The following is a 22111-nucleotide window of genomic DNA, read 5'->3' as shown; positions in this document are numbered from 1 at the left end:
TTATGCATACACCGTGTAGGAGACTCCCCTGATTCTTGTTTAGAGGAGGGGTGGTCATTGCTGGAAAACTGGGAAACAGACACAGGGCTGGGCTGTAAAAATGTGCATGGAGGCCTGTTTGTGGGCTGTTGTGTCTGATCTTTAAATGGAAGTCTTTCCAAAATGGTTTTGGAAAGTTGAGGCACCTTTTTTCAATTGTAGAATTTGTTTACATCAGCACTTGTTTTTATCTCCTTCGTCTTTTTTTCTTCTACATCAGCCACTAATAAAGGCTCAAAGGAAAATTTGCAGAAATATCCTTAAAGGAGATACAGAAAATTGAGGGTACCTCAGATGATCCAACAAGCACCTTAGGTGAACCTGAGAGTGTTAAATGCATTTTCTTTGTCGTCTGCCTGCCTTACAAGTGGGACTTACTCTTCATATGCTTTTCTACATAGATCCAGAATATTTAGTTTTTATAATTCTAAGACTCCTTATATGGCACAGCGTTAATCGTCTAGCATATCTCAGGATTCATAGTATATTTTCATGCAGACCCACACACCTCTATTTTGCCTGGTGTGTGCCTAATATGTGTTAGATACAGAGCAGCAGATTGGTCTCCTTTTTGATAATTAGAAAATGAGTTTGTAATGAGTATAATTAGTCTTTTCCTTAAAAAGCTGAAACCATCCTTGAAATTAGTCTCAGCACCAGTAGTCCTTTTATCTTGAAGGACCCATACAGTCATCTATTAATAATATATTGGAAATCAGATTTTTAGAAACTCCTCCCTTCCCTGTTTTATCCTGGGTGTTCTATCCTTGGCAAAAGCTGTAGAAGCACATGTGTGGCCTTTATAAAAGTGATGCTCCTAATTCTCATTAGGGATTTAATCTTTTTGTGTTAAAACTGATAAATTCGAACATAAACACCCTTGCTGTATCATCAGATATACTACGTAACCAAAGAAGTATATTGTCTAGATCGACCTGGTTTAGTAATACAAGCTGTGGCTAGGAATAGGGTTGTGGTTTCTTTGTTTTCTTCCCTTTATGCCAAACGCTGATTTAAGCCCATGATCGGGCTTTACAACAATAAAGCATATAACCTAGAAACCCCTTACATTGATACACATTACTTTCTGTCACTCAGAAATGTTTGTCATGGCACCCGTAAGGCTCTGGACCAGTACAGGGAGGTACTGGTAAGGCAGAGACCCTCTCTTTCTTTGTCTTTCTGTATTTCCCAAATATGTGCAGTTAGCCATTAGAAGTCTGAGGGTTTTCAGGCGTCCAGTAGAGCAATGAACATCAGATGAGATTGTCACAGGTCAACATTAAGCAAATGTAGGCCGTCACAAGTTTGTTTTGATATCCCCTCAAGATCTCGTTAGGGTCAAAACCTTAACTAAATGAAGATCCTGCCTAGGATCTGCTTCCTTTTAAGTTTTCATTGGTAGTGCCATTCAGTAGGGAACAGGACCAAAAGGTAAAAGATGGTCCTGTAGCTATGACCATTCCCCCTGGAAAGGGGAAAGGAGAATGCTTATGGCATAGTCGTCCCAGCAGTGAAAACCCAAGAGGAGGCCACGCTAGGACTACACAGTGAACAGCACAGCTGGCAGCACCAGCCACATCTGGTGTTTGTGTGTTAAGGATTCTAAGAAAGCCTTGGTCACTACCGGAACAGCTGACCTCCGTTTACCTTCAAAATCCTCAGAGTAGAAATGTTAATGTCAGGATTCCTGAATGAAAGAATACTATCTGCACTCTGGCCTCTGTTTCTTTCCACATAATACTATCTTTTTCAAAGCGTCCCTGTAAAATACTGCTTTAATGGGTAACTGACCATGCTTGAAGTGGAGACATCCTTTTCCTAACATGGTCAGGGCCCAGGTCTTTCAATCATCTTTTTTAGGACAGTTTGAGAACATAGCGGCAAAAGTTCAAACAATCAAGCCCTCTCAGCCCTTTGGAAAATAAACTCTGTTTGACTCGGATTCTGTTGACATGTTTAAGATTGAGTTTATAGCTTCTTCAAAGACCGTGTCATGACTTTATAGTCATCCTATACAAAGCAGATTCTCCTAGGGCATGGTTATGTACGGGGGGGGGGGGGGGGGGGAGCTGGCTAACAAAAAGTGTGCTTTAGTAGAAAAGAACTACATTAAGCTGGGGTGGATGGCCGAGTCAAATGGAGCCCCAGATATCTCTGAAATACTTCCACCTAAATCTCCCAGGAGGTGGATCCAGTCTCTGCAGTTAGCAGACAGTGCCCTCAAGAGCTACTCAGACCGTGTGAACTAACAGAAAGGAGCAATAGGAGGAGGACATGCAACATCAGCTCCTTGAAAGAGGGTTGGGTGGGGGTGTTGGTGTTTGGGAGAAATGAAGCCAGGTGGAATAAGAGAATAATTTGAAACTGCACAGCACCGGTTTGGACAACAGCTCAGATAATCCTGCTGCCTTCTCCAGTTGTGTGAGAATCCCACAGTTGGGTTATGAATCTCCTCCTCTTTTACAAGTGGTACAAGCACCTTCTCAGAAAAGCCAAGAGAAGAAATCCTCAGCAGTCCATACTTAGGAGTGGTAGCTACGGCTACTAATAATAAACACTGGGCCACAGGAATGTTTATCATATGCCAAACATTAACCATTGACGTGAACTATTCTCATAAAACCAACTCTGAGATGTGGACTGTTTTCATTTCCAGTTGATAGCTAAAGAAACTGAGGCACAGAAAGGTTAAATAACGTTCCCACAGGCAGCCCTGGTAGTGCAGCGGTTTAGCACCACCTGCAGCCCAGGGCGTGATCCTGGAGACCCTGGATCAAGTCCCACGTCAGGCACTCTGCATGGAGCCTGCTTCTCCCTCAGCCTGTGTCTCTGCCTCTCTCTCTGCATCTCTATGAATAAATAAATAATATCTTTAAAAAAGAAAAAAGTCCCCAGGATTAGCAGCGAAGGTAGATTTGAATGTAGGCAGACTCCAAAGGACACGCTCCTAATTGTCAGTTACAGCCTCTTATTTGGGAGGGCGTTTCATCCAAAATTGGTTGTGACCTTGAATCCGGAGGTCTCCTTTGTAACTGTCATTATAACTCTAGCTGATGTTTCAGGAGAACCAAATCTTCACCCCCCTACCAGTAAGTGGACGGGGAATCCACTGGGACCATCTTCTAGTTTCTTTTCTAGTCCTGGACTTGGAGGACAGAAACAAGGTTTTTCTAACTTTGTTGTTGGAGTGCTTAATATCCTATTTTACCTACTTTGTAAGTTTCACCGTAATAGTATGGCATGGTGGTAAGAGGGTATGAATTTGAGTGCTGTAGTTCGTTGATGTGAATAAAAGTGAAGCCGAGGATAACTATATTCTAGGAAGTGGCCTAGTCACTAGGCCTAGCATATGATCAAAATGCTTTTATTCCAGACCCAGGATAGCTAGTGAAGGATGATAATAGGTGTTTCTCTATTGTGTCCAGGCTGTTAGAACACCAAGAATTGAGCTTGGCACAGTGTTATCAGAGGAGGAATTAATTACATAGGCTAAAAATCAAGGATAAACCTCTAGAGACCTTCCAGGCTGGGTATGGATGCATATTCCTTTGTCACTAAAACTTTCAAAGGTTAGTTTCATTGTGTTTTATGGAACATCTGGCTTAGAAACAAAAACATTTTTTTCAAGGGGTTAAAAACAAAAATGGGTGGCCTCTAAAAACCTAATATTCCCTTGAAGACTGTTATATTAGGCAACAGAGCAGGGAATTGTACCTGAGTCTATAGCTTGACTTCAACCCAAGAGCCATTTATATCTACAGAGCCCTTGGAAAGGGGTCTCTTCACGTATAATTGAGATATATTACCAATAAAGAGAGACACATTCTTTTCAAATGATTGTTTAGGGAAGGAGGATAATGAGTAGTAAATCAGATTCTTCTAAGGTAAATCCAGAGCAAGGATTTTGAGGTAGTTGGATTAAGAAAAAAACAAGGCATAATTGCTTTGATAGTTTCTCAGTTGACAGTGACCCAGAAGCACAGGCTATTGTGTTAACAATCCTGATGTTTCTGCAAGCAATGTCTTTATTTAGAGAAAATATGAAATATGGTTTACATGTGACAGCTTCTTCGCACTTGTTCGTTCCTTGTGGGATCCCCCGTCTACCTAAATTTCAACACAGTGGAAAGTGAACAACAACCTCCATTATTTTCAGAATATAATGGTAGTCTTTGTCAGCTAAAAGAATTTCAAAGGACTGTAATGTACACGCACACACAATCATGAGAATCAAAATTGAATTCTGGATTCTCCCAGTCAATTGTGAATTTAGGTGGATTACTTTTTTGGGTCTTAATTTCTCTGTCTATATTGCAGAAGTCATTGACCTTTTATATTTATATTGTATCAGACTACCCTTATATCAGGATTCTAATATCCTTGCCTCCTGCCCACTGAATGCTAGTATGGTCTTCTGAGATCCCCAAAACACCCTCACACATTTCCAAATATCCCTATGGAGTGGGGCGGGGGAAGTTGGGGGCCAGGGCCAGTGGAGTACTACCTACAATTGAAAACTACTAGGCTAGGTGGTCCCAAAAACTAAACCCTGAAATTCTGTGGATTTTGTGCCTTCTGTAGATAGCCCTTTACAACATAGTGTCAGAGAACCTGACCCAGACCTCTCTGTCAGCAGCGTGCTTTTGTGATCTTTACTCAGTTTTGGGGTCCCCCCCCACATTCTATAAATGTTAATAGAACATTTTTACTCATTTTCAGAAATAGTGTGTAGGAAGAAATTTTCGAAATTGTGGTATTGATTTCCCCCTCACACTATTCCCTTTATATCATCTTTTCTATTTATAATATGCAGCTCTTCTAACTTCTCTCCACACATTGTTTCTGAGCCTCCTCTCCAACCGGAACAGATTCCCTGATGCAGGTTTCTTTTTGGCTTGTCTTGAGTCATTTTAAAGCTCCAACTGAATGTAACAATTGTTTTCAGACTCCTAGGGAAATTCTTACATGTACCTTGCCTAGAGTCTGTTTCTAATCTGAATATTTTATGCTGCTTGTGGAAGAGAAAGCTTGACAATACTCAGAAAGCTGTAAATAAATCTTGGTCCCCTCAGACTTCAGAATCTCTCTATAAAGTATGTATTTACCTCCTAGTTTCTGATGGAAATGACATGTCTATCAATTTTCAGAAAACCATTTGCATTTCTAACTTTTGTTAACTTCTAGAAGGTTAAATTCTTTCAACTTCATTTTTTATATATCTAAGATTTGTGCTCCCAAGGTTTTACTTTCATGTAGCCAAAATGCTCATTGAAAATTGGAGGCCTTTATTCTTAGCCCTCTTTAGAAAATATTTTAAAAGATAACAGCATAGGGCATCTCTGGGTGGCTCAGCGTTTTCGGCCCAGGGCGTGATCCTGGGGTCGCAGGATCGAGTCCCGCCTCGGGCTCCCTGCATGGAGCCTGCTTCTCCCTTTGCCTGTGTCTCTGTCTCCCATGAATAAATGAATAGAATCTTAAAAAAAAAAAAAAGTGTAGAGAAATGTGAATCAAAACCACAGGGAGGATGCCACTTCACACTTATTAGGATGGCTAAAATAAAAAAAGGCATTAACAAGTGTTGGTGAGGATGTGAAAAAATTGAGATACCCCTACAATGATAGTAGGTTTGAAATGATATAGCCACTTTGGAAAACAGCCACAGGTTTGAAATGATATAGCCACTTTGGAAAACACTTAGAAACCAAAGTCCTAAGCAGGTTTTTATATTTGATCATTTAGCAAGAAAGAACTTAAATGCATTTTTATGGTGGGATGAAAAAAATCTTCTGAATAGAGGGTAGCGTAATTAAGTAATTAAGCCACTTCCAATTTCTGAATCAAGAGCCAACACCCCCCGCCCCCCAATACTATTGTGACTAGAAATCTTTGAAGTACAAAATACAGGTAATAAAAATCATTCTCTGATTTATTAGCAAGAGGTTGCTGAGAAAATGGATAGTTAAAACTCAACCGAAGTCTTGATCTCAGTAACTTAGAATATAAATGTTTTACAAAACGTGCATGCCATCAAGAGTATACCAGTCTTTGGGGCAGCCCCGGTGGCCCAGCGGTTTAGTGCTACCTTCAGCCCAGGGTGTGATCCTGGAGCCCCTGGATTGAGTTCCAGGTCAGGCTCCCTGCATGGACCCTGCTTCTCCCTCTGCCTGTGTCTGTCTGTCTCTCTATGTCTCTCATGAATAAATAAAATCTTAAAAAAAAAAGTATACCAGTCTTTCTACTCCTGATATTTGAATCCCTTCTTTCTTACCCATAACTACTGTTTAATGTACCACTGTTGACAGAAATTAGCAATATTAGTTCAACTTTAATGTTTGATCCTTGAAAATTTAGAATGAAATCCGTGCTTCCCCACCCCCTGCTGCCCCATACCCCAGTTCTGCCACACAGATTTTTGTTTTGTGGGATCATAACCATGACCTTAGAGAAGTTAAAAGCATTAAAAGTTTTGACTTATTAGGCTCAGTGAGTGATAAGGAAGTCCAGCAGTGGACACCAGGTAGATCAGCTACCACCTGGTGGAGCTCTGAGGCTTAGAGTTTATTACAGCAGGTTATGAAGTAGCCCTGGAGATTTATTGGAGGTCTCTGCCTCGATAAATCTGAAGAGGCACATCAGAACTCCAGCTCTCAAAAGATCTGTGGTTTAGTACCAGAAACCAAGAAAAGGGCGGGAGGTGTGGAGTGGGGAGAAGACAAGATCCAGGTACTGAGATTAGATTATGAGGTCAGAGAGCGGTCACTACTACGTTTGACCTTGACTTGAGCTCCTTGCCTCAGGTTTCTTATTTCCTGGACACAGAATGGTTTCATTGACTTTGTTTGTAAAGGTTAGAAGATTCTCAAGGCTGAGGAAGAACGGTGAACAGATTATTACAAAAGAAAATGGATTTTTATACATAGAGATTTTATTGTAGTATATATTTAGTTGCTGGTGACCGTCACTCTCATGCTGTATTAGAAAGTCTGAACGAATTGGTTAAAACCTATAACTTAAAGGGCTTTTATTTCTCCTCTTCAGCCTAGACACCTGGATAGGCAGGGTTTTCTGGAAGCCTCACATTACTTTGGATTACTTTGGAGTAAGAGTGGGTTTTCATTTGGAGTTGGGCCATGGTGAAAGGGGCGGTAAAAAGCTTATTAGAATCAACCAGGAGGGGCACCTGGGTGTCTCAGTCGGTTAAGCGTCTGCCTTCAGCTCGTGATCCTGGGATCAAACCCCCACATAGGGCTCCCTGCTCAGGGAGGAGCCTACTTCTCCCTCTGCCTGCCGCCCCCTTTCTCTATCAAATGAATAAAACCTTAAAAAAAATCAACTAGGAAACTCAACATATGATGTTGAATCTTTTGAAATGGCTGCTGCTTTATTAGGCACCCCCACCCCCCCAAAAAAAGTTTCATCTGATCTAGTACATCCATTACAGACCTACTGGATTGCTGGATCAGAAAAGATGTGTGTGAAACGCCTAAAAGTACTGAGTAGCTTATTGGGTGGCTTGTGACCGTCTCCCAGAGGAGAGCAGAGTCTACTGACCTTGGGATAAGTGGTAGAGGCAGCCTATTATTTTCCAGTAGCTTCATATCATCCAAATGGAATAATCTTAAACATTTGAATTTGCCCATATTGGGACTTTGTGAAGCTTTCGATATGGTACTTAATGGGAGAAACCAGGCATCAAGAACAATTCAGCCTTGAGAATGCTTCTTCCCCAGCTTCAGGCCATGAACTTTATTGATCCTTTATAAAAGCAGTGTTTAGGGACACCTGGGTGGCTCAGTGGTTGAGCATCTGCCTTTGGCTCAGAGCCTGATCCTGAGGTCCTGGGATCGTCTCCCGCATCAGGCTCCCTGCATGGAGCCTGCTTCTCCCTCTGCCTTGTCTCTGCCTCTCTCTCTGTGTGTCTCAGGAATAAATGAAATCTTTTAAAAAAGTTTACTAGAGGGATCCCTGGGTGGTGCAGCGGTTTGGCGCCTGCCTTTGGCCCAGGGCGCGATCCTGGGGACCCGGGATCGAATCCCACATCGGGCTCCCGGTGCATGGAGCCTGCTTCTCCCTCTGCCTGTGTCTCTGCCTCTCTCTCTCTCTGTGACTATCATAAATAAAAAAAAATAAAAAATAAAATAAAATAAAAATTAAAAAAAAAAGTTTACTAGAGCAGTTCAATTATCTTTTACCCATCCTTTTAAGAAAATTTCAACATATTTCGAGTAAGAAGTTGAAAAGTAAAAATGAGGGGATCCCTGGGTGGCGCAGTGGTTTGGCGCCTGCCTTTGGCCCAGGGGCGATCCTGGAGACTCGGGATCGAATCCCACATCAGGCTCCCGGTGCATGGAGCCTGCTTCTCCCTCTGCCTATGTCTCTGCCTCTCTCTCTCTCTCTCACTGTGTGCCTATCATAAATAAATAAAAATAAAAATAAAATAAAAAAAAAGTAAAAATGAACTACAATAAATTTGATTAGAAACGTTTGGTTATTTAGATACTTCCTTTTAAAGGTTCAGTATCTTAGAAAGTCACAACAGGTAGCAAGGGATGTTAAAATTCTAGGTCCTCAACTTTTTAGTCACCATACATAAAACTGATGAATGGGTTGTTGAATCAACTTTAACTTTTTAAGTGGTAAACAGTTTTATCTGCTATGAATACATAGGTTGGGGAGGGACCCAAGTGGAATACAAACCAAAACAAGTGAATCTGACTGTATTTCAGGTGAGTAGTATAACCACACTGAAGCGGAGGGGAGTGAAGTGGGGAGAACTAACCTAAATTATTCTCCAGTATACTGGCTGTATTCTCTTAGGCTAAAAAAGAACCTGTAAATATTGAACTTTAGTTAATAAGTTTATGTCGATACTGTTGTAGCAATTCCACAACTGCTTAGTGAGCAAATAAGTAAATGTAAAATGGATAATGTTTCTAGGATGCAGATGAGGAGTTAGAAATATGGAACAGGAAGACTAAAGCCAGTCGTGTTAGATTGGAATTGGAGCTGTCAATACAGACTTACTGTTATTGTTTTTAACATATCTAAAAAGATGTAGGGAAATAGATACAAATGTGGAAGTGTGTGTGCATGTACATACAGAATACAGACCTGGGACCATCTGAGTACTAAAAGAACTAATAATTATAAATCAAATCAAATAAGCTATGAATCAGTACTGATGCATAAATGAATGAATAATAAATGGAGCAGAAAAGTAAGCTTTTCCTTAGAGTAGAAAACAAATATAGAAGGAATGATGGGATTAGCAAATCACCATTTGACAGCCACAGTAGTTGTGATTGCTTCAGGAAAGAATGTTTAATAGATGCTAAAATTAGTGGGTGAAAGTTTGATGAGAAACCAGATATTTATATAGTCCAAAGTATCTCCTATGAGATCTTTATTTAAAAAAAAAAAAGAAAAAAGTAACCTTATAATGGAGAAACTTGGCAAGTGATCAAAGTTATCACTAGTAATGGGACAGAGATGACATCATGTGCCTCCTGATATGGTACACTGAGAATGACACATCTCTCCTGTGATATTGCTGCCAAAAATGCATAACCTGAATCTAATCAAGAAACAAATCAGATAAACCCAAATTGAGGGACATTCTGCAAAGTAGCCTGTACTCCTAAAAAAAAAAAAAAAAAAGTCAAGGTCACCGAAGACAAGGACAGAGGAAGGTACTCCAGGAGACTAAAGAGGTGACAGCTAAATGCTATGTACGATTCAGGATTAGATCCTGGATCAGGAAAACAGATGTCTTTGCTTTTGGGAAATCAAAGTATAAAGGCTAAAGGGGCATCATGCTTCAACTTACTCTTCCACAGTTCAGGGAGGAAAAACTGCGTGGTGGAAAGCTGGGCAGAGGGCATGTAGCAATTCTTTGTACTGCATCTGCAGCCTTTCTAGGAATCTGAAATTACTTCAAAATATTTTTTCAAAACTGAACAGAAGATCCTAATATAGCTGGTTGTGTGCTAGGTGGTCGTCTTCTGGTGCTCCATAGGGAACCACTTATACTAGCTCTCTCCCTTTCTCCTTTTTAATCAGATTTTATAAATTATAACTTTACAAAGTAAACTTATTTGTAAGAAACTCAATACAGAACTATACAAAACACAAGTTCTCTCCCCCTTCCCCACTATCACCACCAAAGTTACCACTATTTACAGGTTAATTGGTCCCACCATGAACATTGCTGGGCTTGCCCAGATAGTGCTCACTGACCAGTATGTATGGTCATACTTGTAAGTCTCCTCTCCCTGCCAGACTATTGAGCATCATTGATGATCTTTTTTTCTTAGCCTCATGTTGCTGTGGACGTGTGTGTGTATGGCTTTGCTTTTGTTCTTTACCAGAATTTTCTCTAAATGAAGGCTTTCATTGTCCATAAAATGAGTTGGCAAGGACTGACAAACCCAGCTACTTAAATTGTAAAGACACTGGGGTAGCTGCTAGCTCACAGGCTTGAAGAATGTACCAAATGAACAGCCTCCATCAGGCATTGGGACACCTCTGAAAACCTCGGTCACAGGAACTGGGGGACCTTTTCTAGGGTAGGAGACTGTTCCAGTGACTTATTGCCAACCACCTCCATTTTCTGTGTCTCCAAAACTTGAGGTTGAAATCCTCAGAATACAAGACCCCCATTTAGGGGATCCCCAAACGCCTGCCTTTGGCCCAGGGCGTGATCCTGGAGACCCGGGATCAAATCCCATGTCGGGCTCCCGGTGCATGGAGCCTGCTTCTCCCTCTGCCTATGTCTCTCTCTCTCTCTATCATAAAAAAAAAAAAAAAAAAGCCATTTGGTCATTCTCTCTCTCTCTCTCTCTCTCTCTCTCTCTCTCTCTATCATAAATAAATATTTTTAAAAAGACCCCATTTGGTCATTTGGAGCAGCATTTGTCCCTTGAATAGTGAGAGCTGTCGCTAGGGAAGTAAGGGCTTGGAAGGTAGACACAGGCCCCTGAGTGCCCTCCCCGAGAAGGAGGACCAGCAGAGCAGCCATCCCAAACGACTTCTTTTTCCAGGTCTCCCCTACCTGCTTCGTGTCTGGTCTGTTGTGTGTCTCCTTGCAGTCCAGCTGCCCTTATGCTACCGGAGATAACCTCACTATAGTGAGTCTCAATGGTGTTAGCATCAGCTTGGGAACTTGTTAATAATGCCCGTTCTCAGGTCCCATCCTAAACCTCCTGAATCAGGAAGTTGGGTGTGTGGTGCTCCGCACTGTATGTGGGAAGTCAACCAGATGATTCTGATGCATGCTAACATTTGAGAATCTCAGCCCTGCTAAACAGGATCATATTATACAGTTTGAAATTTTTTAATAGCTCAGCTATGTGCATATTCCAAAGTCCTTCCTCATGGTATAAAAAGTCCTGTGATCTCACCACAGCCTGCTTGTACATTTACCCACCTCCCCAGCATGTGTGTGTGTACTTGTGCGCACTCTCCCTCCTCTACATCCTGTCACACACAATTTTGCTGAGCTCTTTCCTGGACTGCCACCTGGTCAATTTCTGTTCTTCTGTCACTTCCTCTGTGATGCCTCTGCCTCCCCTCCCCTCTTCCCCAGTCCCTTTTCAGCCTTGGATATGTTTCTCGCAAAGCCCTACGTATTGTGTTGATCCATTTAACCATTAGTTTACCTGTATAGCTCGGCCGCTAGAGTATGGGCTCTGAGCTCCTCAGGGTAGGGATTTCATTGGTTCTTATGTCTCTGACATAACAAGAATTATATGCTTGGTTAAATTTTGGTGGTGGTGTTTTTGTTTTGTTTTAAAGATCTTATTTATTTGAGAGCAGGAGAGAACAGGAGCAGGAGGAAGGAGCAGAGGGAGAGCCACACTCCTTGCTGAGCAGGGAACCTGACAAGCCGCTCTCTGGCTCTTGATCCCAGGGTCCTGGGGGATCATGATGTGAACTGCCCAGCCCACTGCCCCCCCCCCTTTTTACTTTGTATTATGCAACTTCAAGCCGAGCAAAAAATAGAGAATATAGTAACGAACATCCATTAACCCATCACCAGAATTTGCCAACTTAATATCTTGCCACATTTGCTGCATCTTTTTTTTTCCCTAAGTGTTTTAAATACATGATGTTATATCATGACATTTCGTCATTATAATCTTTTTTTTTTTCTTTAAGATTATTTATTTATGAGAAACACAGAGGCAGAGGGAGAAGCAGGCTCCATGCAGGGAGGCTGACATGGGACTCGATCCTGGGTCTCCAGGATCATACCCTGGGCTGAAGGCAGTGCTAAACTGCTTAGCCACCGGGGCTGCCCTCATTATAGTCTTTGTATCTTAGTGCCAAAAGCTTAAAGATATTTCCTGGGTTACCATAATATTACACCTAATAAAATTGACAATTCCCAAAAATCGCCTGTGTCCATTCTGTATTTGGTTTTCTCCATTTTTCCACAAAAGGCCTTTCACATGTGGTTTGTTCTATCAAGGACCACACATCTCATGTGAGGGTAGGCCCTTGAGGATGTTTTAGTCATTCTAGAATAGTCCTTTTCCTCTTTTTTCCCTTATTCAGTGAATAAATTCCTAGCTAATCTTTATTCTTATGTGGGATAACAGAAGTCCAAGACTAGTTTGCTACTAAGGAGTTGGAATGTTCTTTCTGTTCAGAATAATTCAGGCTTGTAGGGTCCCAAATCCATGATTTGCAGCCAGTAAATCAATCATTCCAGCACCAGCCAGAATGCAGAAGAAGCCAGTGCCACAAGTGCTAGAGAAACAGGAGAGCTACTTAGGATCTGGACTTTGCATATTCGCTTAATAGCTTCTCCATCTTGTCTTCAGAAAGTCACTGGAAGAGCTAGAATTCATTTAACAGTGACTCTGGATCTCTGTAGACTTGAGTGTTCGGGGTTTGGTAATTTCAACTTGCCCTTTCATTGTATTTCATTCTTTACTAGCTTTTTTCTTATCCTTTTAGGACTCTGGGCTTTGGTAGGGTTTTTGAGCAATAAAATGGCATTTTTAAGCTCTGTAACTTAGAATGTTAATATCAATAGGACATATAAATTTGCATTTGGAGGCTTAAGCCTAGAATTCAGAAAAATCTTTTTTAACCTTTATTTATATAGAGGAGAAAGGGGAAAAGAGGATTTTAAAAATTCTTCAGCAGAGGAGTCCTGAATCCAGTAACTCAGTTTAAAGCTCTACAGTATGTAAATGCAGAGTCTGAAGTTCTCTTAGGAGTTGCTAATTGCTCTTGGTAGCTTTTGAGATAGAATTATTAGGATTTCTAGTGATTACAATACCAAGCCATATACCAGTTGAGTAAGACTGTTCTGTGGATTGAGTCACCTGTGATGTGGATAGAGGTAGGATTGGAGATGGGGCTGGTGGAAAGGGGGAAACTTACCTAAATGAGGCTACAGAAGGTTCAGAAAAAAGTACTGTGAAGTATTTTAGAAACTGTGGCCTGGGAAAGAAAACTGTGTTAGCATGTTAGCAAGACTAGCTGGGACAGCCATAACAAAATACCATAGACTGGAATGGTTTAAACAACAGATATTTAATTCTCTCAGCTCTGGAGGCTAGAGTCCAAGATCACATTACCAACCGTTTCAGTATCTGGTGAGAACTCCTCTTTCTTGCTTGTAACCCCCTCATTGTGTGCTCATGTGACCTTTCCTCCATGTGCGCTTTTGGAGAGCAATCTCTTTTGTCTCTTCCTCCTCATCTCTGAGGGTAGACTAATCCCATTTTAGAGGCTCACCCTCATGACCTCATCTGAACCTAATTGCCTCCCAAGACCCCACCTCCAAATACCGTCGTGTTGGGGGTTAGGGCTTCAGTATAGGACTTAGGGGAGAACATGAACGTTCAGTCCTTGACACTGAAGTACAGGATATGGAACTGTCCTGGTACATTCTTAAGAATATGAGACTATTAAGGTACATTGTTCATCAACACTATCTTTATACCTCCCAGAGTTTGTCCTGGGTAGGGGTTTTAGTCTTTGTAGATCACAGTGAACCTGTATTGGTTTGACCACAGTGTTTCAGGCCACCTTGAAGAAACTGTTGGCTGTCCCTGTGGTCTGTCAGATTGGGTTGCTTCTAAATAATTTTATTTTCAACTTGACATCAGACTAATAGCCAGAAACTGTCCTTTCTGATCACCATGTAAATAAAATACTATTTACAGGTATAAAAGAAGGGTTTCTCTTCATTGTAGGAGGAGTTTTGGTGAATTACAGGCCTAAAAGGAAAATTGATTTTGAAAGGCACAGAGGTCCCCCCCTTCACTTGACAGTAATCTTATCCTATCAAAGTTTAATGTGAAATCACTTTGGCCAGAGAATAATCTTATTAGGGCTTTAATTAAAAGCACAAGGTGTTGGATTTTTTTTTAAATGTCTCCTTATCTATCTTCCTCTTTCCTTCTACTTCCATGATCACCCTCCTGTGCCCTTCCCCCTCCCCTCCCCTGTCCCTTCACCATCCTTTAACATTTAAAACGTTTTTGGCTTGGCTGATCCCTCTGGATAGAAACTGAGCTGAGCAGGATATTGATTACCAAATATGGTATTGCTGCTAAAGATGTTAGAGGAATGTGGCTTGTATTCTAAGCCTCCGGCCTCTGAATAAGCTGCCAAACAAATTAGGTCATTTTAACTTCTGAGCTTGCCCTTTTTTTTTTTTTTTTAATAAGGAACTGGAACTTTGATTTGGAACATGGTGGTGGTATTTTAGCTCACATAGGGAGGAGGGATGTGAAGAGGGGGTCGAGAGTGGGGGGGAGACTTAATTCAGCATGTTTTAGGCCCTGAGCCACCAGGCCAGGCGGTATAAAGACGCAGCATGTTGTATGGAGCCTCTTCGACTCTGGAACACCAGTGGAAGAGCTGAGGCACAGAAATCAGATGTGCCACCTCATTATCATCTGAGGCTAGAAGCTCAAGAGGACCACTAACAAGTCCCAGGATGCTCTTCTCAGATTACAACAGGCTGGACGACAGTCACCAAGTTGATGTGGGCTCAGGTTTAGGAAAGCTGCTTCTTCACAGGTTTGGTGGGAGTTCAGTGCCAGGGAGGACACCTTGAAATTGATGGCAGATTGTTACTCTGTGTAGCTGATGGGTATGTGAATACGCAAGTCCATTCACAGCATACCTTCTAAATGATAGTTAGAGACTGTCTGCTTTTGTCTCCCAGCAAAGACCACAGCTCTTTGGGTTCATATTTGGGAATATTTATTCTGTTGTGATATTCTCATTGATAGAGTGAAATGCTCTTAAGTGGAAGTGGATGGAAGTAGACTCTGCTTCAGAATGCTGCTCTGTTCTTTTTCCTCATCTTTGGCAAGATAATACTGAAGTTTCGTAAGTTGAAACAAACACTTGATACCAGGGAAAGAATTTTTTTTTTGCATTTCTTATAACTGGCACCCCCTTTTTGCTGCTTATTGTCAGTTAGGGCTGTACAAAGTGGCTTCCTTCTCTTCCTGCCCACCCGTTTGCCACCTTCAGCTGGTTTCTGCTCTGAGAATGGATAAATCAGGCTCACAAAGAAATTCCACCCACTCCAGGATGTGTGTAGGTCAGGGCTCTGTGGTGTTCGTTGTAGCTCCCCAAGGACTTCTTTCCTTTCCCCCCCCCTCCATATTTCTTTCATTGCTGCTATCATCCAGTCACAGGCTCTTCTTCCCATCTTTGGAGCTGAGCCTGTAAAGTTCAGAGTTGTTCATCCTGCTCTACAGAGAGAGTCTTACTAATTTCTTATGAAAATTGCTCTTTTCGTCAAGCTAATTAAGTCAAACGGGGACTTTGGGGCCCATAGGCCCACATGAGCACTAAATGGAAAACCTGTGTTCTTAGGATACTCCTTTTCAGAACCCCACCCCCTTTTCGGAACATACCATACAGACAAACATAGGATCCGAGCCATTTTGGATGCACACTTACGCACTATACTGGGATATTTTTTTGTTGCCGTTGTTGGAACACATAGCATTGGAAAATAGGTATCATGAGATTTTTCATTACACTTAGTAATAGAGGCTTTTTTTTTAAGATTTTATTTTATTTTTTACTTATTTGAGAGAGCAAGCACAAGTGGGATGGAGGTGGGGGAGACGGAGATGCAGACTCCCCTCTGAGCAGAGAGCCAAACTCAGAGCTAGATCTTAGGATCCTGATACCATGACCTGAGCCGAGGGCAGATAGATGCTTAACTGACTGAGCCAGGCAGGCGCCCCAGTGGAGGCATTTTTGAATGGTGGGAAGGTTTCAGAATAGACTTATCTTGCCCTAAATCTTGTGGTGTTATAATATTTGTTATTGAATATGTTTAAGTAAACTGCAATAATAGGGTCAAGAGTAATTAAAATTACTACCCAGTCTTTGCATTTGCCCATATAACCTGTTGTCTAACTGTGTAGCTAATAGGCCAGCTGTAATCAAAACCAGGACTTTACCACATCAGGATTTTAAGATTTTTATATAAACTTATAAGCTAATTAGAATTAAATACTTGTTCATTGAAATCTTAAATCTTGGTTCCTATTTTACTAATTCAATACATGTATCACCGTTAAGAAAACTCTCCAGTTAGAAAGGGAGGGGAAAGGGGCACCTGGGTGGCTCAGTGGGTTAGCATCTGCCCTCAGCTCAGGTCATGATTCTAGGCTCCTGAGATTGAGCCCCATGTCAGGCTCCCTGGTAATGCTCCCTGCTTCTCCCTCTCCTCCTTGTTCCTGCATGCTCTCTCAGAAGAATACATAAAATCTTTAAAAGAGGAGGTGATTTTCTCCCTCCATTTCTAGGTGATGACACTAAGGCATTGAAGAATGACATTGTTTCAGGCCAGTGTTAGAACATTGGGTGGGACCTAGATGTCCATAATTTACAGTATTGCACAGAGCTTTACAGGAATTATTTTATTCTCATTGGTAATCATTCATTGAAGTTTTTCGCTATGCTAAGAATTTGCTGGTCCATATTGAAAACTTGAACCTGAACGTTTTTGTTCAAGAAGAAAAATAATTAAACATGTAACTAAATGTTTTAAGTAAACAAAATCTCCCCTGACTTTCTGGACATGTCCTATTACAGGTTTTCATGTATTCTGTGTAAGTAGTGAGAACCAGGGCTCTTGCTGACCTTTTTTTCTGAAAGACCAGGATTTACTGGTGTGTTTATTTTGTCACCATTCCGGTTTGACTCTAAGGAAATGAAAACATCTTCCATTTGTTCTTTATTTCCAAAGGGCATCCGCTTCGATCCTGAAATTCCGCAAACACTACGACTAGAGTTTGCTAAGGCAAACACGAAGATGGCCAAGAACAAATTAGTAGGGACTCCAAACCCCAGTACTCCTCTTCCCAACACTGTACCTCAGTTCATTGCCAGAGAGCCATGTAAGTTGATCTACTTTTCATTTAAAAAAAAATAAAAGAATAACTAAGAATTGTTTGTGTGCTGCACGTGAAATTACACCACAGGACATAGAGCTGGCTGAGTGTCATTTTCCGTTTCTGTGAAGAGGCTGTGGATTCTTGCTGTCTGAATTCCAAATACAGTAATCTTGTTGATGATTGGCTGTCCTGAAAGGTGGTTCGGTTAGATTAAAACTGTAACTACTACAGAATTTCGTTTGATGTTTTGTAGATTTTCTTAATGTCATCTTGACCTTATCATGAGGGTGTTCTGTTTGCCTGGGGTACAAATCCTCCTTTATTCCCCCATCCCTAGACAGGAAGGCTGGTTCTCACCATCTCCATTTGTTGAAGAACATCAATTCTGTGGCTTGGGAAAAGAAAATATTAAAAGTGAAAGAAGCAGATACTAAGTTCTGTTTTTGAGAAGAGTTGAGCCTATAAATCTAGAGAGAAAAGTAAACATACAGGAAGAATTTGTATGTTGGAACAATCAGTTCTAGCAAACTAATACTGGTGAACTTAAGGAAATCTAGGGCTTTGTGTTTTAAATTAATTGGGTAAGGATACTAATTGCTAAACAAGTGTTTTACCCCACCTAATAAGCTTATTCCCTTAAATGGCCAGGCTATGGTTTTGCCTTTGATTGAATAACTTGAAAAGGTTGTCTTAATTTTCTTTCTTAAGCTCAATCAGCATAAGTGAGGCGTGAGATAGGCCTTAACTTTTCCTTTCATTGCATAGCTATATGTGATTGAATATGGCAGGGGATTCAAGGAATCCCAAGTGATTTGCTGTTATTTGGAATATTTTTGTTCTTTCGTTCTTGATCTTCTTTCCAAACCACATGATCTTGATCATCTTCTTGCTTTCCTTGACAATGCAGTATGTTCAACTTTTCTTACTGAAATTGAAGGGCACATGAGTTTCTTTCTTCCCCCATGTCATGTGTGTGTCAGATTTAATCAGGTTATTGTGGAAGTTAGAGCCATTATGTAGCCCTGTAACTCTTGAGAAAGCTGCTGCTTGTCAGTGGAAACTAACAGATAAGAGTTTCTCCCCCAGCATTTTCTAAAATTTTTCTGTGAAGCCAGAAGTCATAATAGAGAAAAAAATATTTGTTCTTCTAGATCTAGGGAAACTTGAAACCTTTTCTAAACAGAAGTTTCATTTTATGGTACCGTTGCACTACAGGAAGATGAGTGGACATTCCTTACATAATTCTGTATCCTTAAAGCATCTAGGACAGTACCTTTTGTATATTGCATATATTTAATAAATAATAGTGATAAGTAGATAAATATTTTAATTTGGCTATTTGCAGAATTGCTCCATTTGTATGCCTCTTCATTTCCCTCTGAAATGTCTTCGCTCTTAAGACATCAGAAAAGAGTATTTGTAAGATACCTTGATTTAGAAAAGGCAACATAGAGTACCTCTTTAGTTTTCTAGTGAATTTTCTGCCTCAGATCTGAGAGTATTTTAAAAAGATTAATTTAGACATCAAGTATAATGCTGAAAATACTTGATCCTTTCAATTCTTTATTGAATACTTTTGTTCTGGGTCCTCAATTTTTTTTTTTTAAATCTGTTTCAAAAGCTCTGAAATTGGTAATCTGGGAAGCTCTGAAATTGGTAGTCTGGGAAGTGATAGCCAGTTCACAACAGGGTACACAAAAGCAACAGAGATGAACAAACTGGACATCCATAAGTCTCTAGAGTTGTAGGAGAGCTTAGAGCAACATTTATTAGAACACAGCTCTGGCCAGCTCTACCCACCTCCCTTCCCTGTGCACAGAACAGCTCAGAAGTGGTCAGATAATTTCCATGGCACAGTCAAAACTCGCCTGGGCTGCTCGTGGCAAAACAAACAAAGTGTAAAACAAACAAAAACAGCAGTATATTCTTGAGAAAATAAAAGCGTGATTTCTCTTAACATAGCTCCTTTTTACGGCATAGGGGTCTTGAAGAACAGCAATTGCACTCTCACTCATATCGACTTTATCATCCATTACAGTTCCCTTTGGGAATTATGAACTTCCCTGTCACACATGCAGAATTTTTTTCCTGAAAGCACACTGCAGACCAAGAACACTGGTGGTTCTTTACTGGCAATTCCAATTGATCGGTGTTCAAGGTAGTAGTTCAATCACCGGTAGGAGTAGACTGCAGTGGAATCTTCAATTTTGGGGATTGAAAAAACCCTATAGGGCTGCCTGGTTGGCTCAATCAGTTAAGTGTCCAACTCTGGATTTCGGCTCAGGTCTTGATCTCAGGGTCCTGAGATTGAGCCCCTCAAAGCTCCATACACCATACTCTGCTTGAGGATTCTTTCCCTCCCTCCCTCTGTCCCTTCTCTCACTCGCTCATGCTCTCTTTCTCTAAAATATTTCTAAAAAGAAAAAAAACCCTATGGACTTTTCTATTGTAGAGGTTTTTAATATTTCATTTTGTTGATGTTTTTATATGGTTGTAGCTGAAACCTATTTGCTGTCACTAAAGGAAGAATGTGCTAAGTTATACAACAAATACTTGAACTCTCATTTCTCAGGTACCTGTTGAACTCTGCTGAGCTCTCAGTGTGCTAGACACTAGGGAAGAAGGGAACTGGTTGCTGCCTTAAAAGAGCTGGCAGTCCAAGGGATTGGTAGTGGTCAAAGTTGTCAGCTAACTTAGCCCATATAAAGGAAGTAAAAGCTTTTTTACATCTGCAGCTTGTCCCGCAGATCAGACTGTCTTATTTGCCACGCACCCGCTCTGTTTCTGCAGAGCATGACAAATGAGAAAACTAGGGATTGTACTTGCCAAGGGAAATGATGACTTAAGTGGAGAACCTTGGCTTTAGACTTGAAGATGTCAGAATTCTGCTCCTGCCAGTCATTGTCATGCTTGTCAAATCATTGTCAAGTTGACCTTAAAGAAACACGTTGAACCTTTGCCATGCTCCTGTTCTCTCAGCTATAATACAGGAATAATACCTTCTTCACATGCTTATGAGAGCTAAATAAACTAAGATCCTAAGGTTGTGTTGAGGAGTAAGTGGCTGTAATGGATATAGGTAGAGCACCAGTCAGACGTAAAGTAAAATCTTAATTAAAAAAAAAAAAAAAAGTTGCTTTTTTCTCCTAATAGTTAAAAGTAGGCATTGACCTTCTGAGGCTTCATCACTGTGACTGTAGTCAGTTGTCTTTGCAAATTAGGAGAAAGGATGAATGAAACTGTCATACGCAGTCTCAGGAAAGTGTTACACTTTTCTAATGAAGTTTTTTTTTAGTTTCAACTTCTTGTTCCCTTGTATATAATGAAGAAAAATACCGTGGAAAAAGTAGGAAGTAAGAGATTTAGAAAAATTATAAATTATATAAAATTCTGCTCAATTATGCATTTGCTGATACAGGAGAGTAGTGTTCTATAGTTGAACTCTACTCTAGAGATGAAAACCAAGCAACTGACTGTAGCTTTGAGTTTTATTTTTCTCATCTATAAAATGATGATACTCTGTGCCAGACACTGCAACATTTTATGTGAATTGGATTCTCAGTAGCACTATTTTACAGTTGAAAAACAGGCCTTGGAAAATCCAGTAATTTTAAGGTTACCTGGTCATCGGATGTTATATATGATATTGAAATCCCAACTGCCAGTGGATCTAGATGTAAGTGTATCTGAAGATAAAGTCTTTAAAGACATGATCAAATTAAATTAAGCAAGGCCATTAGGGTGGGCCCTAATTCAATATGACTAGGTTCCTTAAAGATGAGCAGGGACGTGTTTACACAGAAAAAGCCAGGTGAGGATATGGCAAGAAGGTGGGCCAACTGCAAGCCAAGTTACAGAGGCCTCGGGAGAAACCAGACCTGTCCCCACCTTGGTCTTAGAACTTGTAGCCTCTAAAACTGTGAGAAAATTAATTTTTATTGTTTAAATCACCCAGTCTGTGATATTTTGTTACGGCAGCCTGAGCAGACTAATACATCAAGTGATAGAGCCTGGATTGAAATTCCGATCTCTTACTTTTAGTTTTGTGTATTTGGTCTAGTTACTTAATCTCTCTCTCTCTCTCAAATCTTAAAAAAATAAAAAATAAAAAAAAATTTAATACTCTTATTAAATACCTGGTAAGCACACACCTCTTGGTGAATAATAAAATCACTTCCTTGTTTTCCTGCCATACCACTGGAATTTCCCCTTTATCCAGTACTGACCCTGGCTATGTGGAAGTGAATTTTCTATCTGAATGTTTAGAAAACTACGTAAAGTACCAGGGCAAGGGCCTCCTGGGGACAACACTCTGTAAGCCTGAAATGTGTTAACTTTCATTTCTGTGGGGTAAGGCCATTCAGGGCCTTATCCGAAACTCCATGTGCCCCTGAAACAGAGTTGGGGTACCTGCCTTTTTCTAAGAAGCATACACAGCATGAGCCATCTGAAAGACTCGGGTGCCTGTCCAGTCCCTGGCTCTGCTAAAAAAAATGTACAGGTCTGGGGTCCTGTGTCGTGTCTCCCTCCCTCCCCCCACAACCCTGCCCCAGCAGCAGGTGCTATGTATCCCATACCTGCCTTCCTCAAGTGAGGTCATTTAGAAAGCCAGCGACTGGCTGGCTTGATCAAGCTGGTTAGAGGGAGGCAAGGTGAAGACAAAGTTGTAGGTGTTCTGT

General features: G+C 40.8%; 1 protein-coding gene across 6 annotated transcripts in view; it reads left to right on the top strand.

Moving 5' to 3' along the window:
- RBPMS (RNA binding protein, mRNA processing factor) overlaps positions 1–22111 on the top strand; it is a 173427-nt gene that overhangs the window by 90629 nt on the left and 60687 nt on the right. For all 6 annotated transcript variants that reach the window (XM_072763571.1, XM_025993541.2, XM_072763570.1 and 3 more), the window contains exon 5: positions 17285–17435. In XM_072763571.1, the coding sequence (XP_072619672.1) occupies positions 17285–17435 (151 nt within the window). The remainder of the gene's footprint in view (positions 1–17284; positions 17436–22111) is intronic.

Source organism: Vulpes vulpes, chromosome 7, assembly GCF_048418805.1.
Source record: "Vulpes vulpes isolate BD-2025 chromosome 7, VulVul3, whole genome shotgun sequence".
Taxonomy (NCBI): Eukaryota; Metazoa; Chordata; class Mammalia; order Carnivora; family Canidae; genus Vulpes; species Vulpes vulpes.
This window is presented reverse-complemented; position numbering and strand designations above follow the sequence as displayed.